The following is a 17633-nucleotide window of genomic DNA, read 5'->3' as shown; positions in this document are numbered from 1 at the left end:
TTAATGTTTTATTGACATAGGGAAGGGTCATTTTTCCCCAGTTGCAGAGCAATTGAGACTGTTTTGGGGCTGGATGTCAGAAGTGGATAAGGAAAACATTCAAGCCATATTTATGGAGGGTTGTATTCCCTCTTCCTATCCATCTAAATCAAGAGTTCACAATCTGCTGAAAGACATAAAATTTGTAACTGGTGCAAACAAGAAGGGGCTTGGACCCTGAACTTGGTCTCGGCGACATTTGCTACATTGTCAAAGGCAAGTCCTGGACTCTAACCATGTCTTTCACTGCTTTGGTTGACTGTCCCAAGTCACTGCAACTTCCTGTATGAATTCCTTGGTTAGCAAAGCAGAGATAAAACTCTTCTTCACCTTGCAGAAGTGAGATGAACGTTGATGAATGTTTTTGCTGCATCTTCCAGTGTACAAATTCTCCAGCAAGTTTTCTTTTCAGGACTTAAGATGTTACTAATAACCTCATAAATAATGAGGCATATTGACTGTTCTGTTATATTTTGGCAATTCAGATTGACATCCCTAGCTGAGTAAAAGAGTCCCTCTGAACCAACCTCATCAAACTTTCACTTGAGAATGTGTAATAAATCAAATAATTTCGGTTAAGGGTGTGTTGATCCATCAAACAGGCAGATCTCTAGAGTATGATTTGAATTCAAATGGTCTTGATTCTGTCTTCATTCCTGTTTTTACATCAGTGTAACTCTGTACTGACTCCTGTGGAGTCCTTCCTTTCTGATTTTCTCTGATGTGACTGAGAGCAGAATAGATTTCACTGACTTCAGCCACTAGTTCTCTTCACATTTTCAATGTAAGACTTGTGTGCCTGTCTCCCAGTGTCTGGGGAAATGGAAATCTGGAATGCCTTTGTAGCAGATAGTGGATTTTAAATGCAACTTATGTGGCCTAAGTTTGAAAGAGCTTGAATAAAATAAAAGTGTCTTATACAGTATGAATGCATCATAGGATCTTTTTTGTGTTTAGAAGAGCTACGTGTAGAGGCTTAGTTTGCACTGAGGCCACTATCTGAAAACGAATATTATGCAGCTACAGTGATGCCCTTCAACATCTGGAGCACTGAGCAAGAGGGTGCAGGTGGTAGTATCGTGTGGTGTTGCTCCACACTGTCAGACGGATAAGGTCCTGTGTTCATTTTGGAGAGAGAGAAATCATTCTCCTCGGTGCCAGGCACAGTGATCTCAGAATCACTGTTGAGGCGTCTGCTGGATTATATTTTGAGCGAGATGAAAAATAGGTTCCAAATAATTCAGCAAATTTTGAAAGGGGGAAGGACACAAGGATGCAGATAAGAGATTCTTGGTATGTTCCTAAAGCCTCTTCTCTCAGAACAGTGGAAAAGATGTTGGTTTATAATTTCCTCCCTTCAAAAATGTATCTTTCATAGTTGAAAGATACTGTCAAAAGAATTCTTAAGAAGATAAGCAATGAGTATAATGTCAAAGCTTCATACCACAGTGTATAGTAATCGGTTAGAGATGCATTTCTCTCTGGACTGAAGACAGTCTTGCTTTTGTTCCTCTCTGCTATCCCATTTCCAGGCTCTGTGTATAACAGCTTACTTATGCATACTGTATTGGTGGCTCATTGCTGTATTAATTAACATACCTCCTGTCACTGATCCATCAAGAGGGGCAGCCTATTTCCATATGTGGCCAATGACTGTCAAGTTATAAACTATGAATTTAAAATTATTCTCTTTTTTTTCCTGGAAGTATTAATTTTTTCTAGCATATATTAAGGATAATGGTACAAAGTGAAATTACTGTTGTTGTTGAAAAAAATTTTAGTTCATCTCATTGTGCTTGTATAGTAGGCCATTTCAACAAAAGGAATACTAGTTGTTTGCATCTGTACAAAATGAATAAGGAAGCATATTTCAATGTAAATTCCAGAAACATTTTTTTCATTGGTTTATGATGTCCTATTTTGGGAAATGAAACGTCAATGCAAAAAAGTAATGCTGAAACTGTTAAAGACTTAGTTGCGATAAGACATTTTCATTTTTTTTTCATTACATACAGCTTTGCAATGTATACCTGCCTGAGTTCATTGTCTTTTTCAATCATAGCTACCAACTTTAGCAGGTTATTTCCAAGAAGAGTGAAAGTACTGTTAGCTTTAGATTGCTTTGCATTTACATAAGCAGTAGCTTTTTACACGAACTTTTCCAAAGAGCTTTGCCTTCCATTAAGTCAGAACATAGAAATCAGTCTCATTCCTCTAACAGCAGAGCATCAAACCAAAGATGAATGTCTTAAAAAACATATGTTTGACCTTCCTGCCTGAAATATCTGCATTAAGAGAAATGAGAAGTGGAAATGACTGATCTGCAGATTTTATAAAGTGCACTTAGTTCTTGCTTTCAAGTCCTGTCCTGCTTAATGGTTTTTCCCTTTATAAATTTCACTGATGCTATTGTGCTTGACTTATTTGCTGAAGTGCTAGATTGTACAAAGATATCAGGTATATAACTGGTGGTGCAAGTGTTTACTTGTGCTGTAGAGTTGGTCCTGTCTAACATATAGAAATCTTTCTGTTGTCTTCAGGTTGGAGGTGTCAGAGAGAGACTGTTGGATTGGCCAGGCAGGTTTCCTTTAATAATGGAGAACTGTATATCCCTTTTGCAGCAACAAGAATGTTAACTGCTGTCTAAAAATGGGTAAGGATTTGCATCAACTTAGCAATAAAAAAGTGTGTAAAGTAACCCAAAAGTATAACTATGCAATTCTGTGCAGCTGTACTACCCATGACAATAGTAGAATTTAGTGTGTACATGAGATTGTTAGAGGAAGTGACTGTAAATGATTGTCAGCTGGACAGCAGCCCTGGTTAGCAAGGGGGAGCTATTCTATAGAGTTACATGTTTCAAACAGATCATGTGAATCCCTCTTGAATAAGTATTTCCACTGTATGGTTGTTGACCTACTCCATGTTGGAAAGCTCTCTATTTGTCTCCTCAAATGACAATAGGGAAATTTATGAGAAGATTTTTGGGGAGCAGCATTAGTTTGACACATAGCCTTTAATGAATATATTGGGTAGAGAGCTCTTTCTAAGCTGTGATTTAGAGCCCAGATTCACAAACATTTGAACTTAATTGCTTCTGAGGATGTTATGTTCCTCCCTCCAGGTCTGAGGAAATAGTTCACAAAACCTCCCAAGGAGAGAGATGTGTTCATGTTTCTCTTGTTTATAACAAGCCATTTAAAGCAGTATTTATTGTGGTTAATTTCAGCTATTCTGTGAACGTAGCAACCAAGCCATGGTGCTTGCAAGACAGCCTGTGGATGAAAACAGCCATCTTGGAGCTGAATCAAATCCCATAAATATGTATAAGAAAAAAGTTTATCATGTGGAATCTTCCCACTAAGGGCTATAGAAATAAGACCTTAACAGTAAGTCTGTCATCAGAGTGGTGCTGCAGAGACAGATGCAGTGCTTTGGATTTGATTTGTGTTTAGCAAAATGAAGTCTTAATTTGGAATGTTGTAGCTCCCAAATGCTTATAGTCTTCAAGACAACTATATGTTGTTGCTGAAATGATTTTTTTGGCTTGGTGTTCCTTCAGGCTTTGCTTTTAGTTTTCCATAGGGAGGGGTAGCTTGTAAAATCATTGTTAAAAGTTTCTGGTAATTTTCAGCCAGTTTGTAATGAAGGCAGGAATTGGTACCAGAATGTAGAATAATGCCGAGTCTTCCTCAAATTCTAGGAATACTTGAATGTGTAGTTTTGGTTAAGAGCCCATCCTAACCTCCCTTATAATAAGGGCAGCTTGTTTGGTGTTGTCTTTTTAATGCAACTCCCAGTGAATGCCTTGGCTGGGTTTGGTACTTGCACAACTTAACTTTGATTTCTGGAGAAGGAAAAAAAAAAAGGACCAACAGCAATACAGATCAGGTATTGCACTCTCTTTTGTAAGTTAACTGTCTCCTCCTCCTGCTCAGCACAGGACATTTAGTTTCCATGATTTGTAATGCGAGTTAAAAGGGCTTTCATTTAAGGACTTTACATGGAAAAATAAGATTACAGAAAAGTTGAAATGAACACCTGAAAGAAAACACCCCAAAGGTATTTTTCTTTTTGTGTACAGGAGGTGGCTGTTTGACACCTGGTATACTTTCCTGTGCTTTTGCTTTAGGCAAAGAAAGTTAGGCAGCTAACCTTAATACACAATAATGCAGTAAGCATTTGTTTTCTAAAACAGTTATGGGACCTCACATTTTCATATAGAAACCTTTCATTTCTGTGGTTCTTTTTTATAGCTCCTCTGTTTTTTTTTTAATTTCTCTGTCCACTGCTTTCAGCTGTGGAAGTGCTGTAGTTAATGAGAGCTTGGAAGCTCTCTGCAGGCAGCAGTCCTCTCAAAATGGTTCTGTCAAATGCCTACCTTCCCTCATTTAGCTCTAGTCACCTGAGAGAGGTAAGTCAGGAGCTGTACCCTGTGTTGATGAGACCTTGTGGTACAGAGGGCAGCCTGCCTGTAAGGCAGGTTGGCAGCCTGGCAAACTACCAGGTTTGTAAACCGAAGGAAGAGCTGCCCAGGCCCTGTGACCTCTCCACATCTGTCTGCCTTTCCAACATTCAGAAGGGCAAGCAAGGTCTGACCTTTTGTGGCTAAGTTTCTAAAGGAAGTATCTGGTTTTGAGTGAACTTGTTGCTTTACCTAGTTCTGGTTTTGTCTGGGCCAAAAAAAAAAAAAAAAAGGATCAGGAAAATGCTAAAACTAACTATGGGGCATGCTCTGGCCAGCTTAGAGCTGTAGCTTCTCCCTGTGCTATCGCTGTGATGGTAAAACCTAGTAAGAGTGCCGTGTTGCATGTATCTATACATGGCATGGGCACCCATGTCACAGATTATAAAAAGAAATGTGACTGGTGAGGCATGGTGTCAACATTAGAAGTGACCGCTGTGCCACTATGAAGGCTTGCATGATACCTTCGCCTCAGGATATTCCTGAATCTTTCTGCTGGGTCTTTAATGTTTAGAAATCTAACCCAAGTGGTGTTGAAAGCATGGCTATACATGCAGTTCCTGCCACTGATTTCAGTAGGAGTAAGGTGGTGCAACAGATCCAATGCCCAAAGACACCAGTGAGAAGGGAGAAGAAAACGATTTCAGAAAGTGTGGCAGAAATAGAGCTGTTTTAGTAGCAGATCAAATTATTCCCAAATAGTTTTATAAACATTTAGTCTAGATTTTTTTTTTTCTCATGGGGGAGGGTGTGAGAAGAAGAGGTAGAAGGAAATTTGAAATTTAGAGCAATAGTTTAATTAAAAACATTATTATAGAGAGCTAGTTACAACTTACTTAAAATATACATAAATGAGATTTTTTTTTTCTGATGAAAAGAATGCTTTTCAGTTTTCTGTATTTCAGGCAATGCTAACTATGGTTGGTGTTTCCACTTAGCTCTCATTAACTTGGATTTAAGTGTCAGGCAGGCAGGACCTAAGAGAACAGAGACCCAAATTAAAAGAATAAATGGCCATGCAGCAAGCTTTTTAGTTAAGAACTTTACATTGTATTGTATTGGAACAAATCCTGCAATAGCCATAAATTCTTATTTTCATTGATAAAGTCAGCTAATTACAATGTTAATGCACTGTAGAAGGGTTGCTGTCCTTTTAGACAAGGTACTTCAAAATGATTTTATTATTATTGTTATTATTAAAGAGCCTGCCCCGTGCTTCTTTCTTAAATTTTCCTTTTCTGGTAAAGTCCTGAAGTGTGATTCTTTGCTTCTCTTCATGAGCACAATGCAATCTCACTTTGCAATAAATACACTTACTTTTTTCTCCTTAGGAAAAAATACAAAAAAGCGCATTGCAATATTTGTTGGACAGTTCATGTCCTGCCGTACAGTAGTGTCCATGGACTGGGGCTGTGGGCTTTTTTGTTTGGTTTTAATCCAAACAGCACCTGCTGATGCCCTTTGTTTATAAAGGTTTAAAAATATAAAGGAGTCTTTATTGTTTAAAGCTTCAATTCTACTGGTTTGAATTGCTTTACTGTAAAGGCTTCTGTGTTTTTGGGAAGGCAAATGACCAAAGTCCCTTGATGGAACAGTGGAAGAACGAGGCATGGATATCTAGGTGGCCTGGGAAGACTTTCTGCAATTGGCCACCTATTGCTTGGATACCTATTAGAAGATAGACATGGGGCAGTCGGAGGCTAAGTTGCTCTTTTCAGTATGGATATCCATGGTGGTAACTCCCGTGGTGACGGTAGTCATCTTGGTAGCCTTCCTGGTATCCCTGGTGATAGCTATGGTAACCATACCCACCATACTCATCATCTGGGCACTGCATGCCGAGTGATTGCTGAATGGTCATTTCCTGTCGCCGAAGCTGCATGGAATCAATCAGATCATACACAATCGCCATAGACCACATTGGAGAAGGATACCAGGATTTGACGTTTCCATCTTTCCCAACTAGAAGCATGGAGAAATATTCTGGGCTGATTTGGAAATAATTTCGAATGTCTTTCACCAAATTAGCTGGGATATCTTCTCGGTCTACGGTAGAGCTTCCTAGAAAGTGACCACATAAAAACAGCATTGACATTTTGTTTAGGCAGTGATGGTGGTTTGTAAGTAAGCGAGTTAGCAACATACAGCCTAATAGTTGGCAATGCAAGATTCTTGTCGCTTGCAGGTTCAGGATTTCCTTGTTCAGAAATGAAACTGCTCCACTGTGAAAGATGTATTTTTAACAGTTTTGTTAGTTTTAGTAAACTTGTCTTTATTCTATAGGCTGAAGCTACTAGAGCGTGGCATGCCTTTTTGTCACCTAACACACATGCATTTTGGCTTCTGTGCAGCTTGGGTCACTGGTTCACATAATGCAGAAGGCATATGTGAAAAGCAGTCACAGTGAAAGAAGTCACAGGAATTGAAGTGTGATAGTATGAAGAATTGCAGGATGAATTTGCTGGGTCATTAATGGCAGTATAGAGCCTCACTCTTGAACTGTCATAATACGTGAGAGATGGGACATGGTAGATGTCACGTCCACTTTAAAATACACGTTCTAGCGCAAATATCATGAACTCCATGCTTGTAAGTCTGAAGTCTGTGCTGGGTAAATGAGTAGAAACTGTAAGACAACCAGGATCAGTGGACACCTACTTTTATGTATATATATATGCACATACATATACATAGTTGGCATGGCAACAGGACTCTTACAAAGTGGCATCCTGCCTTACAAACTTGTAGAGGTCCTCTGAAGGAGGTCAGCAAGCAGGTGGCTGAGGGTGGTCTGGCTGATACAGGCTATGTGGATTTCCAGAAGGCTTGAAAAGGAACTGCCATAGCTTGGTTGAAAGGCAGAACAAGGTGGGAGTGAATGATCAGTTCCTAGGGTGGAAGGCGATCACCAGAGAAGTTCAGCAGTTGTTTGTGCTGGGACTGGTGCAGTTCAATGTGTTTGTAAATGATGCACACAAGGCATGAGCGTGGAGGTGAGGAAGTGTACTGAGAGTGTGGAGATACTCAGAGTAGTAAGAGCAGGGGATGATTGTCAAGCGTTACAGAAGACTCTTGTAAGACTATGACTGGTTGGTAAAATGATGAAGAAATTCTATTCAGATTGAAGTAGAACGATGCAGGTGGTGAAAATTTTGCTAACTCCACATAGGAAATGGTGAAGTCTGGCCATTACCACTTGGCAGTGAGATCTTAGTGCTATGGAAGAGAGTTTCATGAAAAGCTAGTTCAGTGCTCACTAATGGTCAAAAGCCAAAACAGATAGTATAAACCATGAGGAAAATAATAAAAAAACCAAAACAGAGTATTATTATGCCACTATGGAAATCTATTGTTTGTGTATGTCTTGAACACTGCATGAAATTTTGTTTCTCTCACCTCAAAAGAATATGGTAGAACTGGGGAAAAAAGTCAGAAAGCCAACAGGGTTGATGATGGGTTGGAATAAACTCTGTATGAGTTTAAATGACCAAGTAAGTAAAGACTGCAGTCTGTAAAATAAATGGGTTGGGGAGAGGTCTACAGGATTGTGAATGTCACTGCAGGGATGAATAGGGGTTAAATGTTTACTTTTTTCTCCTCACAAGAGATAAGGGGGAAAAAAAACCAATACAAATATAATACACACAAAGCTATAGGGGTCATGTTCAGGACAAATAAAAGGTACCTTGCAGATCTGTAGAGGTTCTCACAGGAGGACACGTACTAGAAGTTAATGTGAATTCAAAGGGAGATTAGACAAGTAAATTGAAAAGAGATCTGTTGATCGTAATGAATAGGAACCATAACCAAGATCATGAAGTCCTTTGGCAAAAAGTAAGCAGAGACTGCAAGAGTGTTGATGGAAGAAGTAAGAAATCTGCTTCTTCTGTTCTTATTCTTTCTTAGGCATGGACTTAATGTTTAGATGTGGTAGAAAGGACTAGGATGGTTTCATGTATGGAGCAGTTAGAATGACAGTGGGATGACAGGCTGAGAGAGTTGGGGTGGTTCAGCCTGGAGAAGAGAAGGCTCCGGGGAGACCTTATAGCAGCCTTCCAGTACTTAAAGAGGCCTACAAGAAAGCTGGGGAGGGACTTTTTACAAGGGCATAGAGTGATAGGACAAGGGGCAATGGCTTTAAACTGAAAGAGGGAAGATTTAGATTAGATATTAGGAGGAAATTCTTCATGGTGAGGGTGGTGAGGCACTGGACCAGCTTGCCCAGAGAAGCTGTGGATGCCCCATTCCTTGCAGTGTCCAAGGCCAGGTTGGATGGGGCTTTGAGCAGGAAGGTGTCCCTGCCCATGGCAGGGGGGTTGGAACGAGATGGGCTTTAAGGTCCCTTCCAACCAAAGCATTCTATGATATAAATAAGCTCCTTCCTGTCTTGGTTCCTCCACTGATGGAGGTGGTTGTTGGGATTAGGTAGTAGAGGAACCTGTAGCGCTTAAAATATACTGTGACAGTGAGATCTCCTAAGAATAGTGACCTGAAGTAGCCTGCTGGGATGCAAGTGGAATACTTTGAGGGGGCTCACAAGAAAGGTGGAGAAAGACTTCTTACCAGGGCCCATAGAGACAGGACAAGGGGTGAGGGTTTTAAACTGAAAGACAGTAGATTTAGATTAGTTATAAGGAAGAAGTTTTTTAGGATGAGGGTGACGCGACAGAGGAGCAGGTTGCCCAGAGAAGTTGTGGATGCCTCATCACTGGAAGTGTTCAGGGCCAGGTTGGACGGGGCTTTGAGCAACCTGGTCTAGTGGAAGATGTCCCTGCCTATGGCAGCAGGGTTGGAACTGGATGATCTTTAAAAGGTTCTCTCCAGCCCAAGCCATCCTATGAAGATGAGTGAGGGACCCATATAAGAGAATCTGCTGAGTCTGTGTTCTCTTAGCCACTCAAACTCTTGAGCATGTAAAAGGTACGCAGATCCCTTTTGACAGCAGGGCAGGCAGAGGAGTGTACTTGGGACTGTACACACAGGTTTAGGTGGGAGATAAAGATGCAAGGTGACTTCCACATGATGAAGCTATATAATGTTTAGCACAGGAATGCTTTTTATTTGCCTTTGTATTGTCTTGTTTCTTAAACAAAACAAAAGAGAAAAACACAGTCATACCCATCCCTCTATAGAAATTATGGCAAAAAAATACTCGGCACTATGTAATGCCCTTCATGGGTAGCACTTCAGAAACTGGATATAGTCACTTACCGTTAATTGGATACAACTCTAAGACACCTCCAATATCTTCTCCAAGTCCTAGCAATTTGAGAATAGTTATGTGGCGCAGACCTGTGGAGGAAATGAAGGAGGTTTTGGGTCAGACCAGTTCTTTCTGCTCATTCTTGGGCAGATTTCAGTTTAATCAGCCAGGTATATGCCTGCTAAATTAGAGCCTAGTTTCAACCAGCCCTCTAGGAGGGAGAGTTACTGATTTCTATGGAGTCTCTGCCAGTCACATCACATGTCCCAAACATGGGGATAAGCTAGAGTGTCGAGTAAATGTGATATCAGTTGCTAGAGTCCCAAGGACAACAGCATTTGGTGTGGTTCTGGAGCACAGGGATACAAGTATCAGACACACCAGGAAATTGCAGAGGCCATTCCCCAAGTTCAGAATCTTTCTGCCCTGTTTTGTTCACTAGTAAAGCTCTTACTTGTCACACAGCAGCAAAGTATTTAGAGGCAATATAACCTATCACAGTTGAACTCCAGATCACTGCAGGGAATGACTTATGACAGGCATTCAGTTCTTCCATTTGCTCTGGGCAGAGGCTTGGACTGTCACCTCTGCTTTGAAGAAAGACCTTAGGGGCTGTAGAAACTGTTCCTGTAACATGAGTCTGTATGATCTAGAAAATCTTTGATGTAACTGTTTTTACAAGTTGGAGGTAAGATACTTGGAAACATATCACTTAGTTCAAACACCCATTGAGGACAAATGCTCTAGGAACACACTGGATCTGATTCAAGCTGTCTCTAACAGAGAGTGGAGAGAATTAACTGTTTTGATTACATTCCATTCTTCAGAAAGCATTTTACAGTGGTTCATGTCACAGTTTACATTGGTAGTTACCAAATTAGATGATGCTGATGCTCTGAATGAAAGCCAGGTGATATGAATGAACAGTGATACTGTGCAGATCTCCCTTCAGGTGTAACTGAAATGTCTTGATACAGTGGCTTTTGAATGGGACCTGTTTCATTCTGTTGTAGGAGTCAAGTCTAGGCCCTGTATGATATTTGCATTGCTAGGAACCTAAGTTAAGGAGTAAGTCTGTCTGGGCTTCATAATGGAAAGACAGAAGACTGTTTCTGGGTCTTGCTCTTGATTGCCTCCTGGAGGAGACCATCTCTCTCCACTGACTATGTAGCTGGATCTTAAGTACCTAGTTAGGGCATTGGGAGGGTCCTTATTGGATTAAAGTGGCTTCCATTAATATTTTTACAAGTTTTGGCAATGAAACAGGAATGAAAAGAAAAAAAAACTGATGTCCATGCATCTCCTTGATAACTGACCCAGTTCTGAGCTGGGTATTAGAGGATCTGCCCTTCCCAAAGCATTGTACTTATGTCGTTAATTTGTGCAGTAATAAAAAGAAAATACTATTAATCTCCTGAAGTACAAGCCTGAAGAGAAGCTTTGGAGTGCTAACCTTTCCTACCTCACACAAATGATTCCAGGGAACGCTTTATTTAGCTGTCGGCGTGTGCTGTGCTACCTGCTTAGCACAATCTGTTCCATTTGGATTTGGAGTACCTGCGGCAAACTTTTCAGTTGTCAGAGTCCTCACGTTGTCTGCGTTCAGACTTGAGCAAAGGAATCCGTTGCATCACCAGGAAGGATGTGGTTTTGGGGAGCAAGAGTATAATTTCTTTTGACTCACCAAAATTACAGGCTTGTCCACTGAGAGCGGCAAGCTGCTGGGAATAAGCCCAGTCTTCATCACTGGGAGCAGAGATCACCACCAGCCGCCTTCTCCATCGGAACCTGGAAAGAGAAGAGAGTGCGACAGGGCACAGTCATGACACGTGTCTCAAGTCCTCTTAGCGTTTTTGTTCTCTGTAGGCTGAGATATGTCATACCTCTCACTACTTCTAAGTAACAGCTGGATGGGAGATCTTCCCAGTTCTGTCCATCACCAGGAGAGGATAAAGCCTGTTTTGAATTTTACAACTCCAGAACTCTCAAAGGAACATCTGCAGTTTCACTGCTTCGGCAAACAAACACTGCAAAGCTTACTATCTTCGCTTAAAATTCCCTTCAAGTAGTTACAACAGTGCTGAGAAGTGTATATTCAAGAGAAAGAAAGATTCCTGTAGAATTCCTCACTAGACATTTAGCTTTTACGTCATTCACCACTGCTGGAACTGCACAGTTGTTTTGCAGTCCAAGGGCTGTCTGAGAATTAGGGTGTATCTTCATTTCAGACATAACTCATACTTTGTGTAAATGCTTACTGACCTCTTTTTCTTCTATACCACACTTGCTCAAAATACCTTTAACGTGGCTTTAAATCTGAGCTTGCTTGTAAGTATGTGGTTGTGTGAGCCTGTGGCTATATAAGGCATGCATGGGGCAATAAGATAAATCTTGGATATTTCTTTAATATAGGATGCCCCGTCTAACCAAACGGTTACACAAGGAGCACCTTCCATTGTCCTCTCAAGAAAAGGCAATGCTGTAAGGACACTTGAAACCTTTAAAAATTCTAACTATAGGAGTTTTTAATACTTTCCAAACAACCCCTTTTTTGAATAAAGGTACTTCTCCACTAAACCTAAATAAATCAGATTTATAGGAATTTGCAAAGCTGCAGGGATATTTTTAAAGCAGGAAATGATCTTTTAAATGGATGCAGATGTTACTCTCTTATAATAATAGCCTGCCTTTCTGCAGCACCATGTGAAGATCTCAGAATAAAGGCTAATGCAATGGGTCAATTCTTTTCCACTTGAGAGAAGCAGAAAATATGGTGGGACTTGCTCAAAGTCACAGAAGAAGTTGCTGAAAGAGCAGAGGATGCTGATGTCTTTGTCTTGTTGACTGATACTGCATGTATTTTTGTAATTAAAAAAGTAAATCCTTGAAAAGCAAAACTCCCCAATTCTAATCTAGCCCAGGAGGAACAGCAAAGAGACATGGGCATGTGTATACAGTTATGTGAATTGAAATGAGGAGCATTAAGAATCACATATGTGATGTGAAGGAAAAGGGGGAAATTTTGTGTTGTTATTCTGAAAATGGGACATTTTGTATAGCAAAAGCACCTGGCTACCTATAAACAGTAACTGAGAATGTAAACAATGGATCATATTTTGTCTAATGCATAAATTGGGATGAAATCCTACCTGTGAGCCTCTTTAAGATACTCTTAATTCCTTTCTGTTTTTTTGACTATCTCTTCTGGAGATGCACAGAGCTGAAAAGGGTTGAAAGTCACTCAAGATGTCTATCCCCCCGCCCCAGGCAATCCCTGTACTTGGTGTGCTTGTCTGGGACTACATCTTACTGAGAAATTAATTCAGTTGGTCCGTCACAGCTGTTAGTTCACCAACACTAATGTACAGATTTGTGCCTGATTTCTGACATCAGAAGCCCCAGGCCAATACTCCTGTCCTGACAAATCTGCTGGACCCTTCCCCATGTGCCTTCTTTCTTCCTCTTCTACATATTTTGCATCCCATTCTTGTTTGTGAGCCCAGAGAGCAGCACAGCCAGTGTCTTGGTGTTACAGGGGGACTCCCCTCCCCCTAAACTCAAGAATCTCCTCCTGATTCCTGTGACTTTTAAGCAATACTCAAACCAGCTCTGGTTCTCACAGTCCCCTTTCATGCCAGCCAGGCTTGTTAAGAACAATATTTGCATTATTGTAACTGACCTCCCCAATGAGCAACACCAGGGAGATGATGCCAGCATTCCTGTTCAGCTGGGAAGATAATCTTGGACAAAGCTGGAATGAATCTTGCTGGGAATTTGACCAGTTAATGTGGCTAGTGAAGTCCACCCAATATTTAAAGCCTGATGCTTGTTTCACAGACAACAAATGCATTCTGTGCAGAGGCAGTTCTGTTTATAGATGCAACATTCTGTATTTTTCCTGCCTGTTTTTCTAATGTGTGTTTATTACTAGGAGTGTTTCCAAGCAAAGAAGGATTTTGGGCCTGTCACTTTCCAGCATACAAGCTCTTTCTTGTGTTGGTCAGCTGTTTGCAAACTGTGGTTCTTCTTGGTGGTCTTGAGGATGAATCACTGAGACCTAAACAGGAGGTGGTGAGGTGGGTGGGGTGGATCTTGTTAAAAGTACTCTTTCTGTTGAAGTGGCCATCGAATTTAAAAATATTTATGAACCAACAACCTATTCATTTACCTGTTGCTCCTTTCCTCCTCAACTCAGCATCCATCGTACCGCCTCAGTTATTTTTATAGCCATCTGGCATTAACAGTGTATTCCCATGAATTCTGATAGTAGGTGAGGAGGATGCAGTACTAACAGGTAAAGCCTAGAGTGATGGGGTAGCCCTAATTTCATGTAAATTATCCTATAACAGAGTGGCCTTAGCTGCAGAGCTGTTCTATAGATCTGAATTTCCACAATCCAGACATGTTTGTTGCCTGGAATTCAGGTCTCACAGGTAGAGCAGTAACACGATATATAGAGATTGCATAAACAAAACCGTCTTTCTGCAGAAGGTCTCTCAAATATTTTGGAAGAGACATCTGCAAAGCCTTTAATAATATGCATGACTAATACTGGCAAAGACCAACTGTTACCTCAAGCAGGATAAGAAGGAAGTTACAGAGAATTAATTACTGATTTGAGCTACGTGGAAGGGATTAGAATGGGATTACTGAGATTGTGATGGTTGATGATTGAAACACATAAACACTGTGCTTCATACATTCAAAACACTGAGCTAATGTCTGTGAATTAATCCTTATTTGCTCTTCTAATGCAAATCAGTATTATTATCTCCATGTCGTGATGGAGGAATTGAGGTACAGAAAGTTAGTGTCCAAAGAACATGTAGTCAGTCAGGAAATACAACATGCATCCTGACTGCCAGTACTCTGTACAAGACTGCATTCAGCTATGGCTACATCTCTGTATTTGCTTAGCACTGTAAATACTGAGAAATCTATATCGAAAAATCACAGAAATAGTTAGATGGGTATTTTTCCACTAAGAAAATAATTATTACAACAGCAGCAGATAAGAACAGAAGGTAATACCTGGATAAGAAGCTCTCAAGGGATTGCTTCTTATCTTCTTTGCAGACGATGCCCTCTTTTTTCTGTCTTTCCATGTCTTTAATTCGTGACTGGAAGGTGTCAATCAAATCAAACACAGACTTCATTGCTATGGGTACCTCATAGTATTGCTGTTAATAAAAAAGAAGAGATGGATAAATGGATGCACATATTAGCAGTCTTTGCATGTATCACAGCACTGTAAAGACATATAGAGATTCAACTATTCCTATTTACCCACAGGTAACATGGCCTAAAACAGATTAGAAACCATGGAAAATATTGGTTTTGCAGTCAGACTTCTCTTTGGAAGTGGCATATTTTCAGTATTTGCCCAATGTGATAAGGCCAGGCTATTTTTGTCATTATATTCTTTTGTAAGGCCATTCAACTAGAGCATTGTCCATATGCAATGTGCTGTCATCCCACTGAGTGGCCAAACTGTTTTTAGAATGCCAGGTCTACATTAAAACAGGGGGTCCTGTTCCTATGGTGTCAGCTCACCATCCCAGCAGAAACCCACAATTCCTGAAACCCCCTAACTGTAGACAATGAAGATAGCTACCTAATTTCTGAAAATTTCTCTTACTGTCCTTTTTCTTGTCCTCCAGCAATGACCAAGTCCTGCATCAGTCTTCTACATACCTCGCATGCAAGCCTGTAGTGTAATTTCCTAAAATTTTTCAATTTTTTCATATTTTTCCAATGCCTTTTCTTTCAAAGAATTGAAACCCTCACCTTGACCTTCATGTCAGTGTCCGTCAACACCATGAAGAAGTCATTGTAGGTCATCCCATACTCTTTCCTCAGCTCACTGATGAGTTGCTGGTCCACAAGATCTTCATCCTCTATCACTTTCATGGGCTTTTCATTATCTTAATGTGAGACAAAGGAGAAATAAAAATAGTCACGGAATCACACAGCACTCTGCCTTTAATTTCACCTTGAAAGAAAGGGGGAAATTTGTGTCCCAGAAGCTCTCTTCCTGCTGCATAGGCAAGATATTAAAAAACATCAGTATGGCACTATGGCTTTTAACTGTCCAGTTTTTAATCCTAGTATTTTTTGAAAATCAGTCTATCCTAGGGCACATGCACTTCAGTATTCAACATTTCTACTTGCTTTTGAAAAATCTTGGTTGCCTACTCTTTCCTGGAAAGATCTTTTAATTTTTTTCAATATTCTTATACATGTATATGCATGTACTCATCATTTCACCAGCTCCTGAAATGCAGCCACTTCTGGAATAGAAAATAAAAACTGTTCAACAATTTAGGACAGGAGCTGGAAAGCACCATATCCAAATGAAACAGCATAGAAAATTTCAGTGTATAAAATAAAGCTAGAAGAGCTTGAGGTTGGCTAGGACACTAATGTTGCCAGTCTTAAAAAATTACATAGGAGGTTTAGTGACTACAAGAAACCAGAAACTGTTTAATATGTCTTGAATGTTGCAGTCCTGGCTCTTCAGCTCTCTTTATATACCCTGCGGTGGCACTCCTCCTCCATGTGTTTGCTGATGTTCATTTCCCATTCTAGCACTCTGGCAGGAAAAAACTTAATTTTGAGGGATGGTTTGTACGTACTCACTGCTCTACCCTAAGAAAACACTCAGAAACACTTGAGGAGAAAAAGACCTCTGAAGCAGAGATTTGAAGCACGTACAAGACAAGCCTGTGAAGGTACTGAGGTTCTTCACTTCCCCTGGAACCAGGGCGTATCAGGGCCAAGTCCTGAAAGCCTCCGTGACATCAGCTCAGCCTCACCTATAGCATCCAGCACAGCATCATATGACTGTGACAAAGCTGGAACGGGACTCCATATGCAACTGTGGGCCTGGAAAGCTGAAGGCAGGCTAAATCACACATGAAGTGAAATGTCACCTAGGCACCAAGGAGCTCTCTGCAAAAGTTACTTGCTTATGCCCTGTGACACCACTATGAATATAAATATTCATATCCTCACTTAGAAATCCCAGCCACAGCTTAAGTGACCTGCCTGAAGTCAAACAGAGATGTGACAGCTGATCAAGAGCTAGAATCCAGAGGTACAACTTTCCAGTTCCCTGCTCCACCATTATTCACCAGCAAATAGAGATGAGATGAATTGATCTGAGGTGAGCACACAGCAACAGAAAAGATTTGATTTATTATACAATAAGGCATTTTAAATAATTTTCTAAACATCCATAGCCTTTAAGAAGTAAACTGATCTGATTCAAATTTTGCAGTAGGTCCAATCTGTGTGATTGGGAACACTTTGGGAAAATGTCTGAATCAGAACCTGACCTTTACATTTCACACCTTTGGACCTGCTTCTTACAGAAAAATAACCCAAACCAGCAAATGCTAAAATTTGGTTATACTAATCAAGCTAAAGACATAATTTATATGGTTTTACATGGTTATATGTACCTCAGTTGAAAGTTTTGCAAAGAATTACAGGCAATATTATAAATTGGATGGGTTGTGGGATGTGCTAATTGGTTATTCACTTTGTAAAACATATGTAAATCATGCATCAGTGCTTCATAAGTGAGATTTACATGTTACTAATGGCAAGCATGACCATTAAAACATAGACCAAAAATTCATACTTACGTCTCCAAACAATTCCCTACAAAAGCAATGACTATGTCATTGCCCTATACGGAGGCAGAATAATGCAAAAGATGTTAGTGTGAAATGTGATGGAAAACAGCTGTATGGTGCAGTACTTTAGACCAACTGACCCATGGCACTTTTCTGCTTTGAAGATTTTAGATACCAACATAAAGACAGCACTTTAGTGTTTCACTGTTAGGAGATTTTCTTTCAAAACTTATAATGTAAAGAAGAAAATTAAGTTACAAGAGTGATACAGAAAAATGTTGGGGGG

At 40.2% G+C, this 17633-nt stretch overlaps 1 protein-coding gene across 2 annotated transcripts in view; it reads right to left on the bottom strand.

Moving 5' to 3' along the window:
* Window positions 1-5535: 5535 nt before the first annotated feature.
* Window positions 5536-17633, bottom strand: part of CCDC80 (coiled-coil domain containing 80) — a 22099-nt gene continuing 10001 nt past the window's right edge. For both annotated transcript variants that reach the window (XM_009707840.1, XM_009707841.1), the window contains 5 exons: window positions 15495-15631; window positions 14739-14887; window positions 11392-11495; window positions 9716-9796; window positions 5536-6565 (listed from right to left, as the gene is read on the bottom strand). In XM_009707840.1, coding sequence (XP_009706142.1) covers window positions 6219-6565; window positions 9716-9796; window positions 11392-11495; window positions 14739-14887; window positions 15495-15631 — 818 coding nt within the window. In that variant the 3' untranslated portion in view covers window positions 5536-6218. The remainder of the gene's footprint in view (window positions 6566-9715; window positions 9797-11391; window positions 11496-14738; window positions 14888-15494; window positions 15632-17633) is intronic.

This window comes from Cariama cristata, unplaced genomic scaffold, assembly GCF_000690535.1.
Source record: "Cariama cristata isolate BGI_N322 unplaced genomic scaffold, ASM69053v1 scaffold5869, whole genome shotgun sequence".
Lineage (NCBI taxonomy): Eukaryota > Metazoa > Chordata > Aves > Cariamiformes > Cariamidae > Cariama > Cariama cristata.
Note: the sequence above shows the minus strand (reverse complement) of the source record. Positions and strands in the feature narration are given on the sequence as shown.